Source organism: Odontesthes bonariensis, chromosome 23 (genome assembly GCF_027942865.1).
Source record: "Odontesthes bonariensis isolate fOdoBon6 chromosome 23, fOdoBon6.hap1, whole genome shotgun sequence".
Taxonomy (NCBI): Eukaryota; Metazoa; Chordata; class Actinopteri; order Atheriniformes; family Atherinopsidae; genus Odontesthes; species Odontesthes bonariensis.
The window spans coordinates 3533017-3554794 of NC_134528.1; the positions used below are offsets into that span (position 1 = coordinate 3533017).

Below are 21778 nucleotides of genomic sequence, written 5' to 3' on the forward strand. Positions count from 1 at the left end.
GGTCCTCTGTGATCTGCCCTCTGCTGACCGTTTCAGCCATGGCACCGCTGATGTAGAGCTTTCAGTGTCCCCTCTCTCACTGTCTCCTTCTTAAGTCCACCATCTCTTTTTTGTTTTGCTAACGTTAGGAGAGAGTTTGTTCACCTGACACCTGAGGTCCGTTTCATGAAGCAGGTTTAGTGAAAACTCTGAGTTGATTAACCCTGAAATGAGGGAAACCCTGAGTTTTCCGTTTCACAAAGGGAGGTAACTCAACCCCGAGAAAGAGGGCTAACTCTAGCCTGTTTCACAAAGAGAGGTAACTTAACCTCTCGGTCAGTTACCGTAGTAACAGACTCTCTGAACCTAACCTGGTCGGGACCAGGTTTTCCTCAAGAAATCTCGAGTTTCTTTCCGTCTCCGCCCTCTTTCAGCCACACACGACATTTAATTTCCTTCATTTCATTCATTCAGTCAGCAGAGCGAGTTTTGGCGTAGCAGGTAGTTCTTCTAGTTCTAGAAGTCGATTTATAATATATAAAATTTATAATATACAGTAAGAGGCGACTTTTTCCACGAACATGGCATGTCCGTTTATCAACGATCCCGTGGATGAAGGTGCAGCATTAGCTACTGCGCAGAGAATTGGATATTCGTCGGGAGATGGTTATCAGACCACGCATTGATGTTTTAGCATTTCCAGACAATTATCTTTTTGAGCGGTACCGTTTCACGTCACAGTCCATCATTTATATATACAACCTAATCCGTCCTTACATTGGCAACATTACCAACTGCAGTCATGCTCTCACATCTCAGCAGATGTTGTGTGTTGCACTGCGTTTCTTTGCATTACTACTGCGCAGAGAATTAAATATTCATCAGGAGATGGTTATCAGACCACGCATAGATGTTTTTGCATTTACAGACAATTATCTTTTTGAGGGACACCATCAGAATTTTGTTGGGACAAAAGAAAAAAAAGACAATATATATTTGTAAAATAAATATTTGTATGAATAGGCTTAAAAAAGATAAATATAGGCCTATTATATTTTATTAAGGCACTTGTGTCATGGGGGTGGACTCCCTCCAGGGATTCCCTGGCCACTGGCCTTCCAATATTCTGCTTAGGGCCAGCTCCTCTGCCTCTGTTAGAGGTGGCGGTGCTGGGCACCACCCATTTTACAGGCATCTGCCTTCTTTCTGTTGGCTCAGTAGAAGTCTGTGTTAGTTTAAATAGGCTTAATTATTTAACAGAACATGATATAGATGAGAAGAAATGTATGTGTGTGAAAACAGCATTATGTTGGGGATAAAACAACTGCACAGTCAAATAGCCACTTAATATTTACTTTACAGTGTAAAACATGATCAAAATGAGGTACCTCCATGCCAAGGTCTCACCTGTTTGAACAATGGGCCTCATGCAAGAACATTTTTGTATTTTTATTCTAAATTTCTCTTACTTTTTTCTTAAGAAGTTCTCGTACGAACACGCCACGTCAGATTCAACAAGCGCTCTTAACTTCGGAAAAAGTGTGAAACGACCTGCGTAAATGATGAATCACACTCGTGCGTATCTAAGTTCACGTGCACGAGGATAGTAGATTTGCATACTCCATGCCCTAAATTATACCATATAAGGCTGTGCTTCCTCTCTCCTATGCCAGGCAGTGTTGAGTGTTGACTGTTGAGTCATGAAAACGGCATCAAGGCGCAAAAAGAACAACTTTAGGGGCTCTGAGACTGCAGTTCTGCTTTCAGAGATCCAAAAAGGAAAATCTGTCATTTTTAGCAGTGTCAGCAGTGGAATTACGGGACCTGCTAAAGCAAAGAAATGGGAAGCAATTACGAGTTCTGTTAATACCGTGTCACCGAAATAAAAAATAAATGGTTTGATATGAAAATGGCTTAAAAAAAACGTCTCGCCATGGGCAGGCGATCGATGACTGCAACTAAAGCAGTGCAATCAGTTGTTGCCTCATCATGATGGCACTTTGATGGGGTGGTCCATGAGGGGGGTCTTCTGGCACCACACCTTCTGGTCTGCCTGGGCTGGTTCAGGTTGTAGGAGACCCTCGTTCATGGCGCAATATTGCCATGAACGAGGTATCGAGACACACCCACCTGGCCTTCAGCTCAGTGCGCTCCACGACGGCACGGGTGTTTTGATGTGTCTCGTGGTCCAATTGTGATTGGCAGTCCAGCCACGGGATGAAAGTCCCTCTTAATTTGTACTTGTTGGACAGCGGTGTATGGGAATCTGATGTACCATGGGGGATAAACTGATGAGAGTTTTGATGACCAAGGGGAGCGCACGACTCATAGAGGACTGGGACACCCCCGATCTGTCTCCAGTCTCCCTCTGAAAGGTTCCAGTGGCCAAAAATCCAAGGGTGCTGAGGACCTGGACGTGTGGTGGAATTGGGTTTGATCGGCGTGTTTTTCTCTGGAGTTGTGGCTCTAACAACAAGCTGCATATTTGCAGCAGCACAGTCCTTGGGAATCTTAATCGCGATGTCAGCCATTCGTCTGTCTCCACACGGTCTCTTCCAAGAGCCTGACGCACTAAGGCATCCAAAAGTAGCAAGACAGCCGCTGGTTACACTTCCCATTGAAGTCGTTATATACAGAGTCAGATTAACCTTCAATTAGTGCATAATTCAAGTCAAACAGAATAATGTCAGCATCATTATGGGGAATAATGTATATATTTATTTATGTTGGCTTCAAAGTAATTGAATATACAATCCATTAGTCAAGCAAACTTGATTTGAATAACAGCGAACTATTTTAGGAAACTCCTACGACAGGTCTGGATCACTCGTAAATTCTGTTCGTACCTGAAAGAAAACGTAAAATACGAAAAGATTGGTGAATGCCCAAATTCTCTTAAATCACTCGTACGGACGATTTAAGAACAAATCTGTGCGTACGAACGGTTCTTGCATGAGGCCCAATGTTTTTATATTTCATCTTAAGCTGCTGCCAAGTGCGCTTCTCCCCCGCGGGATGGCACCTAAATTAAATAAATGAATGGGCTACCATTCAAGCAGTTTTCCCCTGTAATATTATTGTGATTGCAAAGGACTACATTTAAACTTACGCATTGACGCGAGCAGCAATGTTCCCCCACGCCGTCTCCCTCTCCTTTGCTGCTGCAGCAGTGTTGCACTTCTTTTTAAAAACGTGTTGAAACTCGCCGTATGAGCGCACTAAAATTTCTAATTCGATGTTTGTAAACTATGTAGCCCGCCTCTTCCCCGTTGCCATGGTGACTCGTCGAATCAGGGCTCCATTGATGCTGTCTTCTTAAAGTGGTGGTGCACGCGCTAAACTCAAGGTGAACCTACTCAGAGTTGATTAAACTCACTCAAATCAGCGTTTCTGGAACCGAAAACTCAGAGTTTTCTATCTCAGAGTAGATCAACTCAGAGATCAGGAATAGACTCAGAGTTGGTTGAACCTGCTTTGTGAAACGGACCCCAGGTGGTAAGTGCTGCTCCCTCCTCTCTGTAGGTTGTCTCGTCTTTCTCTGCGATGAGACCTAAAATGGAGGTGTCATTGGCAAACTTAATGATGACAAAATCCCACTAATAATACATCAACATCCTTTAATCTGCCTTTAATCTGAAGACTCTGGGGTCAGACACCATGTTTTTCTGTCTGCTTCTAAATCATGTGACTCTGATGGAAGCTGTGATGTTTAAAGACTGAATGGAAACACTGAACTGAACACTCTGACTCCTCCTTGACTTCAGCTTTGTAGCTTCCTGCTGGAGATGGAGGAGGTCTCCCAACCATCAGCCTCAAACTCCACTGATTCTGATAGTTAGTCAAAGTGTCCATCAGCATCCATTAATCAGCCAAACTGATCAATCAGTCCACCTCTGGATGCTTCCAACACTTTTCTAAGGCTCTGTAATGTTTGGACTGACTGAAATATTCAAACACAACAAGTCACAGTAACAAGTTCTGCTGCTGTCGACTCTTTAAAGAAGTTTGATGACATGATTATATCAAACATCACTGCACCATGTTTTTGTGCCTTTAACATTCAATAAAACAGTTAATTTGATCTTTATTTCTATCAGTTTGTTCCCATTTGCTCCCAAATTGCTCCTGACATGTTTGTTTTCTTTGAAACTTGAATCATTTGGCTGCACAACATGAGTTTGTATGGATGGAGCCACTGGTGGAGCTGGCAGAGTTTAAGAGCTGAAGTCACTCCGTCTTTATTGAAGCAGCAGCATGTTGTCATTAATATTAATGAGAGCTCTTTTTCACTTGTTCTGTTGGACTGTTTTAACCTGCATCCTGTTGGCTTCAGCTCACATGTTTTATTCTTTATTCAGATTGGAGAACTGCAGGTTGTCAGAGATCAGCTGTGCTTCTCTGGTCTCAGCTCTGAAGTCCAACCCCTCCTCCCATCTGACAGAACTGGACCTGAGCAGGAACTACATCAGAGACTCTGCAGCGAAGGAGCTGAGCAGCTTTCTGCAGAGTCCACACTGTGGACTGAAGACTCTGAGGTCAGACACCATGTTTTAGTTGTTTGTTCAGATTAATATGATGTGAAAGTTGTGCTGGTCTTCATGGTAAAGTCTGTTTTCGTCTTCAGGGGTTTAGTTGATGACATGATGATCTATTAAATAATAAGAAAACACAGTGAATCTGTCAGACAGAAACAAATCTAGAATCACTGGCTGATGCTTCTAGAGCTCCAGAGTTAGTGAATACTTCTGGCTGAAACAATAACAACAGTTTGGAGCAGCAAAACTCCAAAAGCCCGTTAATCAGCTGATACTAATAAACTCCCCTCCAACACTGTTGGAAATGAACAATCTTTGACTTGGTTAGAAAACAGCTTTCATCACAGCAGCAGTTATCTTCAGTCAGATTCATTCATGATGACAAAATCCAGCCAAAAAGCTTCTCCCACTAATAATTTAAAGTAAATCATTTTCAGTTTGGACCTTTTTGCTCCACTTAATTTATTCAAATGATAAATTAGCTAAAAGTAGAAAAGTCCTGCAGCAAAAAGGGTTTTTGCAATAATTCCAAATTTATAACAACACCAAGTTTATAGGCCACACAGAGAGAATGCCAAGCTACCACCAAACCACCAAGTTCCTTTTATTCTTTATTAGTAATTCTGTTTCCATGTGGGACTGAATGTGAAGCTGAATGAGAATGATAGCATTCAGCTTTGAGATTGAGATTTCTCCCACTGGGTCTCCAGTGGAACGTGGTGGAGCAGCACAGATGTTGGCCTTCAGGCTCCAGGCACCCACCCTCCGTCCCTCTCACTTTCTTTTCTCAAATCAATCTTTTCAACCTCACATCTAATAACAAGAAACTTAAAGTGTTTCATGAAAGCAACATATTTCTGTTTCTAAGGCAACGGTTTAGTCCAAATCCTGATTGTTTTCAGCACAAAATCATCCTTCTTCATCCACTGACATTGAACAATGTGTTCTTCTCTCTGGTTTGTATCAGAACATTCCAAGAAAAACAAAGTATCAGGAGGAGGGAAAAGGCACAATTCCTTCTTCTTTTGTCTTAAAAGAAGACAACTGTAAGTGTGCAACGTATTTTCATACAAAGTAACTGTAATGACCCGTACCAACACAGAATGGACCCAGAATGACACAACCCAAGGAGAAGGTATAACAGTCTTTATTTTTAAGAACAAACTCAGGGAGAAACTGCTCAGTCCAGGGAAACCTTGTCCACTGCGGAAGGCTAGGGTGGAGCCTGAGAACAGGTGAGTTGTAGCAGGGCACCAACAGCAATATCCTCTTGGTGACGGGAGGAGTGAGACAGTCCATAAGCCGACCTCCTAAATCCAAAATCCAGGTATCCAATCTGTAATCCAGTATCCAAGGTCCAAAATCCAGAAGACAGGGTCAGAAAACAGTCCAGGTCAAAAACAAGCAGGCAGGAGAATATGCCAGTGATGACAGTGAGCTGACAACTGTAACTAAAGCAAAATACTTGGGTCATATTCTTAGGAATGACTTATGTGATGATGATGATATTCAGCGTCAGTGTTGCAAGCTGTATGCTCAAGTGAATATGCTGGCACGAAAATTTTATATGTGTACGAAGGAGGTCAAAATATCTCTTTTAAAAATTACTGTACTCCACTATATACAGCTCATCTTTGGTGTAGTTACAGCAGAACTAAGATGAATAAGATCAAGGTGGCTTATAATGATGCACTTAGAATTTTGCTTAAGGCTCCAAGGTGGGAAAGTGCAAGTGCTCTCTTTGTCACTGCAAATGTGCCCACATTTCAGGCTCTAATGAGGAGCCTTATGTATAAATTTATGTGTAGATTAAATATATCAAGAAATAGAATCATAAGTTGTCTGTCTAATATAAAGGAAAGTGACACCCAATACAATTCTGACATCTGGAAATACTGGAAAAGCCAATTGTATGTGGGTTTATCCCCAATCTGATTTTTAATTAAATGATTGTTTCTGTGTGTGGGGTGGGGGGTTGTATGTCTTTTAATGTATTTTTAATGTATTGCATATTCTTATCTGGACCTTGAGTCTGTGAAATAAAGTTTATTATTATTATTATGCACAGAAACAGAGGCTTGAAAACTGCGTAATTACTGCAGACAATCTGGCAGGGACCTGGAGAGAAACTGAGAGCTATATAGGCTGCAGACCAGGTGCAAACCAGGTGCAAACAAAATCAGGAGATCAGGCAGAAGATACGATGCATTCAGGATCAGTTGGGGAAAAAAGAATATGGCTCAAACCATGACAGTAATTGACTCTAAAGACACAAAAGCTGGTGTAACACTCTCCCCATTATCATCAATGACCCTAAGAGGGAGGAGCAGAGACGGGTGGGCCAGAGGAGTGTGAGGTGAGGACAGAGAACAGGGAAAAGAATGATCTTTATTCATTTAAAATGCTGTCATATTTCCTTTCAAACTGAATTTAGTATCACCAGATGGAGGCAGTTTATAACTGAAGATTACTAAGTGTTTCAACACCTCAGGTGTTCACATTGAAGGCATCTAGCTTATTCATGTTGTTTTTTCTGCATTACTCTCAAATTCTAATGATATAGATACATATTTGCTGTACAAAGCTTTATTGAAAACTTTAAAAGTTCACTATTCAGAAAAATGTGACACCCGTTCAGCTAATTGTGTTGTGCAGTTTCAAGTCAACGTGTATTTTAATCTGGCAACAACTGGCCTCTAAAGATGGTTCCGGATTGAGAATATTGTCATAGAGCTGTTTGTTCCCCCATTTTACAACATAATCAGGCAGCCATTTTTACCTCTGAGCCTCTCCAGTCCATCAGGACTTAACTGAGGGCTTCAGTGGGAACTGACTTTCATTCCACCTTAATTATTCCAAATGTAACTGCATCAAATTATGAGAGAATTTATAAAACTGTCATTAACCGTGTTGAGTTGGTTCCTTTTTGGGGGTTTCAGCTAAAGTGGTTTCAGTGCTTCCAGAATGTTCCCTAAATAAAAGCTTACTTGGATTTTCAGAAGTGAACTTGAATTTATTTCCATACTTTTAAAGATGTAATCAGAAGATCTCAGACAGTTTCCAGATCTTTAAGTATTCATTTCACCACGTAAGCACAGAACATTATCAGAAAGTATAAGAGAATCCCACAAAAGTTAAAGAAATTCATTCTAATTGTAATATTTTTCATTTCTTTCTTCAAACAAACACAAAAACTGAATTAAAAAAGAAAATATGGAGAAATCCAAATAAAATGAAGAAATAAATGATTTGGAGGGATTAAATAGATCAAAATTGCAAAGGAAACTAATACAGGAATAATAAATCAAAATAAGAAAATAAATACATTCTAATTGTAAAAATGTATTCAATTCAAAACAGAGTCACAAACATGGCCGTAGCCATGTTTGTGACTCTGTTTGTGGCCTTTTTTTTTGGACCACCAAAAATGCCCAACTGAATCAAACATAAAAAACCTCAAAACCTCTGTGAAACGTGCTTTGCAGATTGTGGTTAACATCCATGGGCTTTGTTTTCGTTTTTTGCCTGTGTGAGTGAAAAAGACTGCGAGTGGAGTGGTGCGACTCGTGGAAGAGAACGCAATTCAGCAGATATCGCAAGTGATTAAGGCTATGTACACACGTAGCCGGGTATTTTTAAAACCGAATGTTTCCCCCCCTCCGTTTATAAAATAATCTGTATCCACATTACCTCGTTTTCGAAAAAAAAACCTTCCACACATAACCGAACATCTGCGTTTTCACCTGTCTTGACAACCCAAATGCATTTGCTGTTTTGCGCAATCTGCCCTCGTCAGCTTAATAATAAAGTGTGCACGCAACTTTTTTGAGCACACTGACAGGTGATCGCATGACAGTGGACTGCCCCTCGATATGACGACGTAATAATTACAACAGCGACAGGAGTGAGGACCGGGACATGCGAAATTGTCACGCCATTCCTCTGGGAGTACGACTTGGGCGTGTAAAATCAAGGCAGTAAACAGCGCCTGCACAATAATAACCACCACAGTTCTCAAGGCATCCATGCTTCTTCAGTAAACAAAGGTCGCACTTTAGACTTTAAAGCAGATTTGTTGTTTTTTTGGCGCATATTGTGACGTTCGAAAATGCAAAACTCCGGTTATCTCTGTCTACACGCAGCTGCATAAACGGAGTTTTCAAAAATCTTCACTTTGCCCGGAGTTTTTAAAAAACATTCGTTTACGATGCGTTTTTATGCGTTTTCATGTGGATGACAGGTCCAAACATAGAAAAATATATTCGTTTTAGCAGATACCCGGCTACGTGTGATGGGGCCTAAGCCTGCGCAGCGCAGCACTTGGGCGCAAAAAAGCCAACAGTTTTAAAACAGTAGCCAATGAGTTATGAGTAGGCTATGATGTCTTCTTTGACAACTTTGTGAAGCAATTTGATAAGTCACTGTTTTTAAGAAGCCGTCATTTGATTAGTGGAGAAAAAAAAAAGACCGACTGACACCATCAGCTGCATAAAATATGAACATTAAAAACATAGGCTCATGTAAAAGCATAGACTATCCGTGAAAGGTAATTTGATTGTAAATTGGAAGGCCTATGATATACTGTAGTAAATTTGAGAGAAGGTCGCCGAGCCGGTGTAGAAATGAGTGATGAAGAAAGTCTGCTGACACGGACGTAGTCGAACAAAGAAATCTTTATTTCTCCTACAGGTCCGTCTCAATTACAGAAAAGATGCATCTTCTGGGAGAGTCTGTGTCAATTCGCCAAAATGGAAAACCCTCTCCCCTGGAGAGAAAGTCCCTACGTTTTAAAGGCTGTTCAAGGCCACTTGTCCAGGCGTAAAGCCAAGAGATATGGTCTGACTTTAAGGATGTCTCCTATCAAATCTACCTTATTTGGTCATGTTAAGTGTTTTATTTTTCAGTGTATCCCTGTGTCTTGCACGAAGGCGCGCGCAACAATTATGCACTTGATGAACTTACGTAGCTGTGTACTCAAATGAACTCAGTAAGGCCTGTTCCTCCATTTTGCCTGTGGGTCCATACACTTCAATACGTTGATAGACTTTCGGCTTTTTGCGTTTACGTGTGCAGAACTAAGACAGAAAAAAATAACACAAAGCGCGCGTGCGACGCGAGGATAAGAATGTTCAGCCGACATGAAGTCAGATACGTGTGTGAAAGATAGCAGTAGGCTGCACCACACCACAACAGCAGTAGGCAACATTAAGACCACACCACAAAAGTAACTTCTAGCCTATGTCAACTTCAAGACACCATTTGCAATTAAAAGACATTTAAACAATACAACTCTTGTGTGACCTGTAATTTAATAAATACATTAAAAAATATAAATATATATTGTACATATACATAAATGTAGGCTCTATATTAAAAACTATATCATTTAAAATATATATATATATATATATATATATATATATATATATATATATAGTAAAAATTTCGGCGCGCGCTATGCACGTGCATCATGGACCTCGCCTATTCCAAAATCCTGGCTACGACCCTGGTCACAAAGTAAATAAATAACAACATTAACACAATTAAACCAACAAATGACATTCTTTATCTTTGTTTAGGCACAAATTCTGATTTTTCTTATTATTTTACTTGAATTTATCATCTTACAAACTAATTTATCAAACTATTTATATATTTTGTATATATTTCAGATTATGGCTGTTTCAGTCCTCCATAGAGGAGAGCCCAGAAGTAACAAGTGATCACCTTTTTTTCCCAATAACACCATTAACCCATAGTCTGTAATGTTCACTGTCACGGCCCGGCTCGTGAACATAAAATGGAGACGAACACAAGGGGTTAAACAAGTTGTTCATTGTTAAAAGCCAGCCCGCGTTAACTCTCAGCACACACATCAAGCAGCATGAGTGTTGGGAGTCCACACTGTGAACAGGAGACTCTGGGCTCAGTTCCCTGCCTGTAAATATAGTATCATTTCTATGTCAAATCTATAAAATGTCATTTTGTTTCCTAAATTTCAATTTTGAAAATTAGAAAAATCTGAAAGTTAAAATCTGAAACTGAAGGAAAAAAAATTCAAACACGAAAAAACACATAAAATCAGATTTGAAATGAAAAATGCATCAAATAATCTACAATCAAATAACATCAAAGTAAAATCATCTGTTTTAACTTTGAATGAAATTTCTTTTTACAGAATAAGACTTGACTTTCAGTCTCAACTGATGGAAAAAGTAATATTTGGGCCCAGTTAAACTCCATGTAGAAACAGCTTTGGTAGCGAGCATCTGTACTGATCTGCTCATTAGTCCAGTGTTTGGATTTCCTGAAGATGAGTCTCTAAGCTGAGCTGCTGTGTGCTGTGTTTGTGTCTGCTTCTAAATCATGTGACTCTGATGGAAGCTGTGATGTTTAAAGACTGAATGGAAACACTGAACTGAACACTCTGACTCCTCCTTGACTTCAGCTTTGTAGCTTCCTGCTGGAGATGGAGGAGGTCTCCCAACCATCAGCCTCAAACTGCACTGATTCTGATAGTTAGTCAAAGTGTCCATCAGCATCCATTTGTCAGGGTGCGGTTTAGGGAAGGACACGGATGCAGACTTCAGAAGAAAGGTTGATTTAATCAAGGCAAAAATAACAATGGAACAAATAAATACTTAGCCCAGGACTGAACAGGTTGTGGCATGGCATGCAGGGCCGGTGACGAATACACACAAAGATCCGACAAACAGACAGGGGAGACAAGAGACTAAATAGAGGGCTGGGAGTGATTGGAGAGTGAGTACAGCTGGTGACAATGACTAACGGGTGCAGTGAATGAACCAATGACCAGAGTGAGGGGGAAAAACAAATGAGAAGACTGAAACTCAAAACCTGGACATGAACTGAACACCTAAAACATAAAACTTAACACATGAGTCCATGGACGTGACATCCATTAATCAGCCAAACTGATCAATCAGTCCACCTCTGGATGCTTCCAACACTTTTCTAAGGCTCTGTAATGTTTGGACTGACTGAAATATTCAAACACAACAAGTCACAGTAACAAGTTCTGCTGCTGTCGACTCTTTAAAGAAGTTTGATGACATGATTATATTAAACATCACTACACCATGTTTTTGTGCCTTTAACATTCAATAAAACAGTTAATTTGATCTTTATTTCTATCAGTTTGTTCCCATTTGCTCCCAAATTGCTCCTGACATGTTTGTTTTCTTTGAAACTTGAATCATTTGGCTGCACAACATGAGTTTGTATGGATGGAGCCACTGGTGGAGCTGGCAGAGTTTAAGAGCTGAAGTCACTCCGTCTTTATTGAAGCAGCAGCATGTTGTCATTAATATTAATGAGAGCTCTTTTTCACTTGTTCTGTTGGACTGTTTTAACCTGCATCCTGTTGGCTTCAGCTCACATGTTTTATTCTTTATTCAGATTGTGGGGCTGCAGGTTGTCAGAGATCAGCTGTGCTTCTCTGGTCTCAGCTCTGAAGTCCAACCCCTCCTCCCATCTGACAGAACTGGACCTGAGTAATAACAACATCAGTGACTCTGCAGTGAAGGAGCTGAGCAGCTTTCTGCAGAGTCCACACTGTGGACTGAAGACTCTGAGGTCAGACACCATGTTTTAGTTGTTTGTTCAGATTAATATGATGTGAAAGTTGTGCTGGTCTTCATGGTAAAGTCTGTTTTCTTCTTCAGGGGTTTAGTTGATGAAATGATGATTTATTAAATAATAAGAAAACACAGTGAATGTGTCAGACAGAAACAAATCTAGAATCACTGGCTGATGCTTCTAGAGCTCCAGAGTTAGTGAATATTTCTGGCTGAAACAATAACAACAGTTTGGAGCAGCAATACTCTAAAGGCCCATTAAAGGAGAATTCCGGCATTTTTACAAACATATCCCATCTGTTGGAGACCAAGGAAAGTTGGCCAAAGGGAAAAACGCGAGAAATTTTCATGCCCACTGCGCAAAGTTGTCCAATTGCGCTGATTTCCATGAAAGCGGGCTCTATCGGGCAAGCTTTTAACCTTTCCTGAGACTCTTAACGTGTATCAAAATACTTTTTACCGAATTGGCCGTGGTGTCAGTATCAATACAATTCAACCCAGGGGCTAACCATACCATTAGCTAGCACAGAAATTATACATTTTGAGATTTTAAAAACAGCGTACTTACTTTTGTCAGCTTCCGTGTTCCACAGGCGTGCGCACAAATTTATCGATCGCATAATTCCTTCTTTTTTTGTCTTAAAAGAAGACAACTGTAAGTGTGCAACGTATTTTCATACAAAGTAACTGACTCTAAAGACACAAAAGCTGGTGTAACTCTCTCCCCATTATCATCAATGACCCTAAGAGGGAGGAGCAGAGACGGGTGGGCCAGAGGAGTGTGAGGTGAGGACAGAGAACAGGGAAAAGAATGATCTTTATTCATTTAAAATGCTGTCATATTTCCTTTCAAACTGAATTTAGTATCACCAGATGGAGGCAGTTTATAACTGAAGATTACTAAGTGTTTCAACACCTCAGGTGTTCACATTGAAGGCATCTAGCTTATTCATGTTGTTTTTTCTGCATAACTCTCAAATTCTAATGATATAGATACATATTTGCTGTACAAAGCTTTATTGAAAACTTTAAAAATCAAGCCCCAGGTCTCTACCATTTGCTCCAACGACATAACGACTCTCCTTGTTCATATGCAAAGTGCGCAACAGCTACCACGCAGGGAAATGCCCATTTATGATGGAGATCCTCTGCAATTTAATACCTTTATCAGAGCCTTTGAACACTGTGTGGAAGCCAAAACAACATTTAAAGGAGACTGCTTATACTACCTTGAGCAATTCATTAGGGGGCAGCCAAGGAAATGGTACGCAGCTGCCTTCACATGCCTGCTGACACAGGGTTTGCAGTAGCAAAGAAGCTGCTCAAGGAGCATTTTGGAAATGAATTCAAAATCACTGCAGCATATATGGGGAAGGTCATTGAGTGGCCGATCATTAAAGCTGAGGACCCTGAAGCGCTCAAGGCTTACGGACTTTTCTTACGGGAGTGTTCCAATGCCATGGCTGACCTTCAGTACTTGGAGGAGCTTAACATGCCAGCTAACATCAAGATCCTGAGTCAGAAACTTCCGTATAAACTCAGAGATAAGTGGAGAACTAAGGCATGTGACATACTGGAGAAAACTAGTCGAAGAGCACAATTCTCCGATATTGTGAATTTCATTGAGCGTCAGGTAAGAATCACCTCAGATCCAGTCTTTGGTAACATACAGGATGGCCCACCTGCTGTTAAAGGGACAACCAATCCAACCAAGTCATCAGTTAAACCCTACCTGGGACACAACAGCTTTGCCACACAGGTGGTCATTCAGGATGGACCCAGCACACGAGATGATGATGACCAAGTCATATTCACTAACACTGATTCTATTTCCTGCATGTATTGCAACATTAGCGGTCATGCTTTGGATCAATGTTTTAAGCTGGGAAGAAAGCTGCATAGGGAGAAACTGGATTATTTGAAAGAAAAAGGCTTGTGCTTCAGTTGTTTGTGCACAGGTCATCTGAGCAAAAACTGCGCCAGGCGCATCACTTGCAAAAAATGTAATAGAACGCACCCTACTGTATTACACATCGGAGACAAACAAAGAGTGGCTCAGACGGGTGGCGAGCAAAAGAATTCTGAGCAGTCAAAGACATCTGACAGCTGTTTTACATCATCCGCCTGTGGTCTTACAGGGGCTGGCCACTGCAACGGAATTCTGCCCATTCTGCCTGTAAAGGTGAAGTGCTCCAAGGGTAACAAAGTCATTGAAACCCATGCCTTCCTAGACCCAGGAAGTAGAGGAACTTTCTGCACCAGGAACCTCATTGAGAAGCTGAATATGGAAGGGCGAAAACTAAAGCTTCACATCTGCACATTAGGCAATTCCAATGTGGTGGAAAGCGCTGTTGTTGACAATCTGGAGATATCTGCCTTTTCAGATGACCACTTCTATCCTCTTTCCAAAGTGTGTACTCAGGAAGAAATGCCCGTCTCTACAGCCAACATCATTAGCAAAAGGGAGCTAAGAAAATGGCCATACCTGGAGACCGTGAAAATTCACCATCTAAACGCTGGAGTCGTCCTGTTGATTGGCACAAATGCCTCCAAGCTTATGGAACCGTGGGAGGTAATTAATAGTCGTGAAGGCGAGGATGGACCCTACGCGATCAGGACCCTATTGGGGTGGGTGATAAATGGGCCATTAAAGGGTACCAGCGACTGCAAAGCTGATCGTCCTCCAGTTCATGTCAACAGAGTCGCAATTGATAGAATTGAAGAACTGCTAATTAGTCAGTACAATCACGATTTCAATGAGCAAGCTGCTGATGAACAGGAGGAAATGAGACGGAAAGAGCTAAAGCAGATGAAGGCCAAATATGGCCTGCAAAGCAGCGAGGAGGCCAAAGCCACAAAGAACTCCAAATACAAGGACCGAGCAGAGTCCCGACGACAAACAGTGGGTAATGAGGGTGTTTACCAACGACACGATGCACCACCTTCTGTCCATGAGGAGATCAGTGAAGACAAAGGTCGGAAGATGTTGGAAAAGAAAGGCAAAAAGATCAAAAAAGGGGTTAAAAAAACATCACATCCAGATGATCAGAAAATCAAGTTTGATGATGCAAAACCGGAGAAAGAAGAAACTGTTTGGGTCGAATGGCAAACCGTTAAGATGAACGCGGAATCGCGAAAGCTGGACCGAAGATTTCGCAGCCCAGATGCGCCTGCGCATAGAAAAAACTCCTCAAAACGGAAAGAAAGGGACAGATCCTCATCAAAGAGGAAAAGGTTGAAAAATGGGTCCCACCATAAGGATAAAAGGAGATCAAGTAAGAAAAGGAAGAAGTCTAAATCAGAAAAGCACAAAAAGAAAAAGAACATTGCCCGGAGTGACGAATCAGAAGGCAACAGTGAACCAAGGAGGATAAAGAATCACTGAAACATTCCCTGACAAGAGTGGTCTAGTACGTGTGGCTCGTTTGCAAACCAAGTCCAATATCATTGAACGACCCATAACCAAAATATGTTTGCTCAATGAAGCTACTGAGTAATTGGTTATTCCCTTTTTTTTATTTCTTTTTTGTTTTCACTTTGGTGTTTATGGCTCATTAGATTTTGTAATTGCTCTTGCAGACTCAATTAGGGGTGGGTGTGTAAGAGCCATTTTTTCCTTTTGCATTATTTTGTGTTGCTGTAATTCACCTCCATGCCACTAGAGGGACTCTCACCCATTGTGAACGGGGAATCATTTAAATACCCTTAGTGAACTAACACCTGTAGGGGCTGACAGGAAGCAAACAGTTTTCGACTGTGTCTCTGTGTAACTCGAAACTGTAAGTGGTCGTGGAGAGAATTTTGTTTGAGTTTGTTATGAGTTATTTGCCGTTATGTTTGAAGGGGAAATAAACCCACACGTCTTTTTACTTTTATCAACCGAACTCTCCGTCTGGTTACTTTCGAGTGCATAAGCACACGTCCTAACTATCCATTAATCAGCCTCCGGCAATTGACTATACAGGGTTTGGTCAATTACAGCAACTACTATTTCAAAACTAGTAGTCAGATTGAAGTTACTTATCTAAAACATCGTGCGTTACTATTTCTGCATTTCAGGGGAACATATATTTGGCTTTTGTCAACATATATTCACGATTATTACAACCATACATTTGTATTGAAATAATTTGGGACAATTTCGTTTTCTTATGAGTTATATCAGTGTCCGCGACAGGAGCGGGGTTCGCCTGAAGTCACTCGTTATTTTACATCTACCTACCCAGTAAAACTGATCTGTCCCACTAAAATGTTAAACACCAGCGATATCATTTGTTACATTTTACTCACTTTCCCTAATCATTTTAAATAAATACACCAATCTAAGCCACAGTTTTCATCAGTGCCTGTCACAGACGATAGTTGATAGGTTTAGCTATTCGTGCTAACTTTATAACATATAACGTTTCAGGCAGTGCTATGGAGAGGGCTAGCTAGCTGTTTATCTTACCTGGTCGCAATTGATGACTCAAAGATGACTTGTTAACGTCTTTGTACTGTATTACATCTTCTATGATATCTGAATGAGTGTACGGATGTTTATCTATGTATACTTCGTCAGGTGTAGCTTTGGGTAATCCAGTAACAGCTGCAGTTGTAGGCGACTAGCATACAAACATTTCTGCAAAGCGACGGGTCTGACGATCAATAAGGTTTGTTTAAACTTTTATTGGTCAACGGGTGGATAAACGTGACATTTTTCGGTCAAAAACTTGACTGTCATACTGGCTTGGGCCCATAATTATCAGCAGGTTACGTGTTATGACCGTCCGTTTGTCTGCATCGCTGCGAGTGAATGACTCATGTTTTGTAAAACCACTCCTTGCTGCTCTAATGCGGGACAACTACAGGTTCATTAATATGTTCAATGTAACTTAAGTGTTATCGTAATTCATATGGATAGATGCAATCAGAGTTAAATGCATGGAGTCAAGAATGTCTATTGTATTTTTTTTTTTAAAGAAGTGTTTATGTTAAATTGAGTCAAGAAACGCTACTTTATTTTTTATAAGAAGTATTTAAGTTAGATTTAATGAAGTCAAAAAAGCATTTAATTTGTAATAAGTATTTCAGTTAAATGAAGTGAAGAAAGAGTACAGTGGAAACCGCTTATAGTGGTCACGGATATAGTAATCAACCGCTTATATGGATCAAAAGGCTTGGGACGGAATCATTTCTATACAAATGCTGTTTAAATAATTCGTTTATAGTGATCAAGAAATCCGCTTATAGTGTTCATTTTTGGCCATTTTATGAAAGTAAACATGTGCAAAAATAATTTTAAAACTATGTGTAGCTATTTTATTTTTTACTCCCTTGATTCCTTTCTGGACGTCTGCTTCTGCCTCGCTAGCTAACGTAACGAGTTGACACCGGGCAGCAAGCGCGCGAATCATGGCTGGAAAAAGGAAGTCATGGAGGAGCATGTGTCCGAGGATGGGTGCTAGAGAGCGGATTGAATGCGCGTGTGACCGCTGGAAGCTCCAGGCTGGTTCTTGTAAGATGGGAGGCCGGTATTCATTCGATTTCTCCTACTTGTCGAGAATTGCTACTTTGTGGTTTTGCGCATGCGCCAAGCCGATTTTCTAAGTTTCGTTTTCACACCAAGTAGCACAAATCGACAGAACACCGGCACGGAGGAGCATAGATCCGAGCAGGGGTGCTGAAAGGCGGATTGAATTCAAACTTTATTTTCTGACTTGTAAGAAAAAAAATGCACCAGCGGCACAGCAGAGAATAAGTTACGCACTGTATTTGAGTTAGCCTACAGTATGTCTGCGCACTGCGCAGTACTGTAATTAAACTTGCATGATAATAAAATTCAGTAAATGCTGAAGCTATCCGTTTTATTTAGTTTTTCTCATTGAAAAACGATACAAATGGCATTTAGATGATATTCTCCATAAAAAACAAGTGAAATACCTGTACTGTAATACAAATTCGGTTTTAGTAATCAACCGCTTATAGTGTTCAAATTGGCTCTGGACCAACGTGATCACTATAAGCGGTTTCCACTGTATTTAGATTTTTTTTATACTGTTTTTGTTTCATAAAACCACTTCTTGCTGCTCTAATGTTAGACAACTACATGTTCAAGGGATGTTCAATATGTATTACTTTTTTACGTAAGAGGTTTTTTTTATATTTTAAGTAAAGTCAAGAAAGACTGTCTTGTTTTTTTTTTTTTAATTTTAAAAACATGTAAGCCTATTTCAAGAAAAAGTTTGCAAATGCCAGTGTCATTGTTGATGTTCCGGTGAAAAAAATGTCAATAAAGTGAGTATTGGCAGAACTGGTAGTCATTTTCATGTTATAGGGGCGGGAGATCAGCCTCTGCTGAAAGTAACTAAAAGTAATCTAACTTAGTTACTTTTGAAAGCAAGTAGTCAGTAACTTAACTAAGTTACTTTTTAAAGAAGTAATCAGTAGTCAGTAGTCGGATTACTGTTTCAAAGTAACTATGGCAACACTGCTAAGACATATGTGATGCACTATATTTGACCCAGCTTATTGAGTCACCTACACGCCTCAATCGAAATTGTATGGACAAATCTACGTTACTTGACGTCATCCTGACCAATGCTCCACACAAGTATTCTGAGGCTGGTGTTTTCTGTAATGACGTCAGTGATCACTGTATGGTTGCGTGCATCAGGACTTGTAAAATGGTTAAGACCAAGCCGCGGTTTGTTTTAAAACGAAATCTTAAGCGTTTTAATGAACAAGCATTTCTTCATGATATTTTCCATAGTGATTTGAACTCAGTTTGTTTTATGGATGATGTTGAAATAGCCTGGGGTTATTTTAAGAAAACTTTCTTAGCCATCATTGATAAACACGCCCCTTTTAGAAGATATAGAGTGAGGGGCAGGGACAATCCCTGGTTTAATGATTGTATTGCGACTGCCATTAGAGAACGAAATGAGGCATGGGTAAAAGCAAAAATACATAATAGTGATGCATGCTGGTTGAACTACAGGGTATTGAGAAATAAATTTACAAGATTAATAAAAAAGTACAAACAATTAACATTACCTTAATCTAATAAAAGAAAATCTCAATGACCCTAAGAAATTCTGGAAAGCAATTAAATCATCATCAGGTGATGTGCCACCTCCCACTATCCCTGAATATATTGTAACTAGCCAGGGAGAAATTAGGGATAAACAAAATATAGTAGATACTTTTAACATGCACTTTATTAGTGCTGGAATTGCCACTCAGTCAACTCTCCCAACCAATTTTACTAGAAGTATAACGACTGTTCCAGATCCAAATAATTCTCTAAATAGTTTTAATTTCCGTTCTGTTTCTGCCTATGAAGTTCAGAGGGCTTTGCGAGGACTAGACTGTAAAAAGTCTGCTGGCCTTGACCAGATCGAGCCTTACTTCCTTAAGACTGCTGCGAACTTGATTGCTGACCCTATTGCCTCCATTTTCAATGTTAGTTTATACAGTGGTTCTATTCCTAAATCTTGGAAGTCTGCTTTTGTCCTCCCACTTTTGAAAAATGGAGACCCTTATATTTTGGACAACTATCGCCCAATCTCTAGATTATCAGTGCTGGCCAAACTCTTTGAATCTCTTATAAATGAGCAACTTAAACAATTTCTAACCGAGAACTCCATTTTAAACCCAATGCAGTCTGGCTTCTGACAAGGCCATAGCACAGTCACAGCTGTAACTGTAGTCACAAATGATATTTTAAATGCCTTGGATAAAAAGAAGTCCTGTGCTGCAATATTCATTGATCTTTCTAAAGCGTTTGATACGGTGGACCATGATCTTCTTTTGAAGCGATTACAAAATATAGGTTTTAGTGGGACTGTATTAAGCTGGTTTTCAAGCTACCTCAGTGGTAGAACACAGTGTACTGTTATTGATAACTATACCTCAACATCATTAGAAGTCAGAATGGGGGTCCAACAAGGGTCGGTTTTGGGCCCGATTTTATTTTCTATTTATATAAATGACTTGGGTAGGGACCTGAAGGAAGCAAAAGTGCATCTTTATGCAGACGACACTATTTTGTACACCACGGCTTCATCAGTGAATGCTGCATTTACACAATTGCAGTCTGCTTTTAATCATGTACAAACATTTCTTATTGAGTTAAAGTTGGTACTGAATGCTAAAAAAACAAAAATTATGTCTTTTACACAATCACGCTCTTCACCTAACATTGGTGTGTCAACACTAGATGGCACTGAAATAGAAAGAGTATTGTCTTACAAGTATTTAGGAATCTGGTTGGATGATAAGATGTCTCTCGGTGTCCATATTGAGAGCCTCTGTAAGAAACTTAGACCAAAGTTGGGTTTTTTCTTTAGAATGAGGAAGTGCTTTCCTTATGCTGCAAGGAAAAGGTTAGTTCAGAGCACATTGCTGTCAGTGCTTGATTATGGGGATATACTGTATATGCACTCCAGGTTATTCTTTCTTAAAAACTGGATGTGTTGTATCACTCAGCCTTATGTTTCATCACAGGTGCTACAGCCAGGTCTCACCACTGCACTCTTTATGAAATTGTACAATGGTCTTCTCTCTCCATCTGAAGAAAAATCCATGCGCTGACTTTTATTGCTAAAGCCCTAATGGGTAAACTACCTTTATACATTTTTAATTTGTTTTCTTTTCAAAATAGTGTTTATATATTCCATTTACAAGAACTGAATTTGGGAAAACATCCTTTTCATCCTATGCACCAAAAGCTTGGAATGAACTTCAAGCTACTCTAAATCTTGAAGTTCTTCCATCCATAAATTATTTTAAAGACCTTTTAAAATGATCATTAACTGACCACTGCAATGGTTTTTAATTTCATTCCTTGTTCGCTGTCTGTTTTTTAGTGTCTGTGCAGACTCAGTTTTTAATATGTTTACTTCTGTTTAGATGTGATGTAGTAGTGGTTTTGTCTTGTCTCTTGTGTTTTATTGTAATGTAACTTTTTTAAGCCGCCTTCTTGGCCAGGCAGAAGAGTTATTGTAACTCAATGAGACCATTTCCTGGTTAAAGAAAGGTTAAATAAAAAATGAAAAAATACATCACTACACCATGTTTTTGTGCCTTTAACATTCAATAAAACAGTTAATTTGATCTTTATTTCTATCAGTTTGTTCCCATTTGCTCCCAAATTGCTCCTGACATGTTTGTTTTCTTTGAAACTTGAATCATTTGGCTGCACAACATGAGTTTGTATGGATGGAGCCACTGGTGGAGCTGGCAGAGTTTAAGAGCTGAAGTCACTCCGTCTTTATTGAAGCAGCAGCATGTTGTCATTAATATTAATGAGAGCTCTTTTTCTCTTGTTCTGTTGGACTGTTTTAACCTGCATCCTGTTGGCTTCAGCTCACATGTTTTATTCTTTATTCAGATTGAGGGGCTGCAGGTTGTCAGAGATCAGCTGTGCTTCTGTGGGCTCAGCTCTGAAGTCCAACCCCTCCTCCCATCTGACAGAACTGGACCTGGGCGGGAACAGAAACATCATAGACTCTGCAGTGAAGGAGCTGAGCAGCTTTCTGCAGAGTCCACACTGTGGACTGAAGACTCTGAGGTCAGACACCATGTTTTAGTTGTTTGTTCAGATTAATATGATGTGAAAGTTGTGCTGGTCTTCATGGTAAAGTCTGTTTTCTTCTTCAGGGGTTTAGTTGATGACATGATGAT

General features: G+C 40.1%; 3 protein-coding genes across 8 annotated transcripts in view; 2 read left to right on the forward strand and 1 right to left on the reverse strand.

The window, feature by feature from the left end:
• Positions 1-4533, forward strand: part of LOC142373460 (NACHT, LRR and PYD domains-containing protein 12-like) — a 65918-nt gene extending 61385 nt beyond the window's left edge. For both annotated transcript variants that reach the window (XM_075456726.1, XM_075456727.1), the window contains exon 17: positions 4338-4533. In XM_075456726.1, the coding sequence (XP_075312841.1) occupies positions 4338-4533 (196 nt within the window). The remainder of the gene's footprint in view (positions 1-4337) is intronic.
• Positions 1-21778, reverse strand: part of LOC142373457 (NACHT, LRR and PYD domains-containing protein 14-like) — a 337305-nt gene that overhangs the window by 170942 nt on the left and 144585 nt on the right. The window lies entirely within an intron of this gene.
• Positions 9985-21684, forward strand: LOC142374469 (ribonuclease inhibitor-like). Its single transcript, XM_075458198.1, has 3 exons — positions 9985-10031; positions 11934-12110; positions 21486-21684. The coding sequence occupies exons 1-3, from the start codon at positions 9985-9987 to the stop codon at positions 21682-21684; spliced, it is 423 nt and encodes a 140-aa protein (XP_075314313.1).

Bases quoted from the DNA above. Each gene is read 5' to 3' on its own strand.
- LOC142374469 (XM_075458198.1), top strand. From the start codon at position 9,985: ATGGACCTCGCCTATTCCAAAATCCTGGCTACGACCCTGGTCACAAA. The intron at 10,032-11,933 runs GTAAATAAATAA...TTCTTTATTCAG, and splicing joins GCTACGACCCTGGTCACAAA to ATTGTGGGGCTGCAGGTTGT. The intron at 12,111-21,485 runs GTCAGACACCAT...TTCTTTATTCAG, and splicing joins TGTGGACTGAAGACTCTGAG to ATTGAGGGGCTGCAGGTTGT.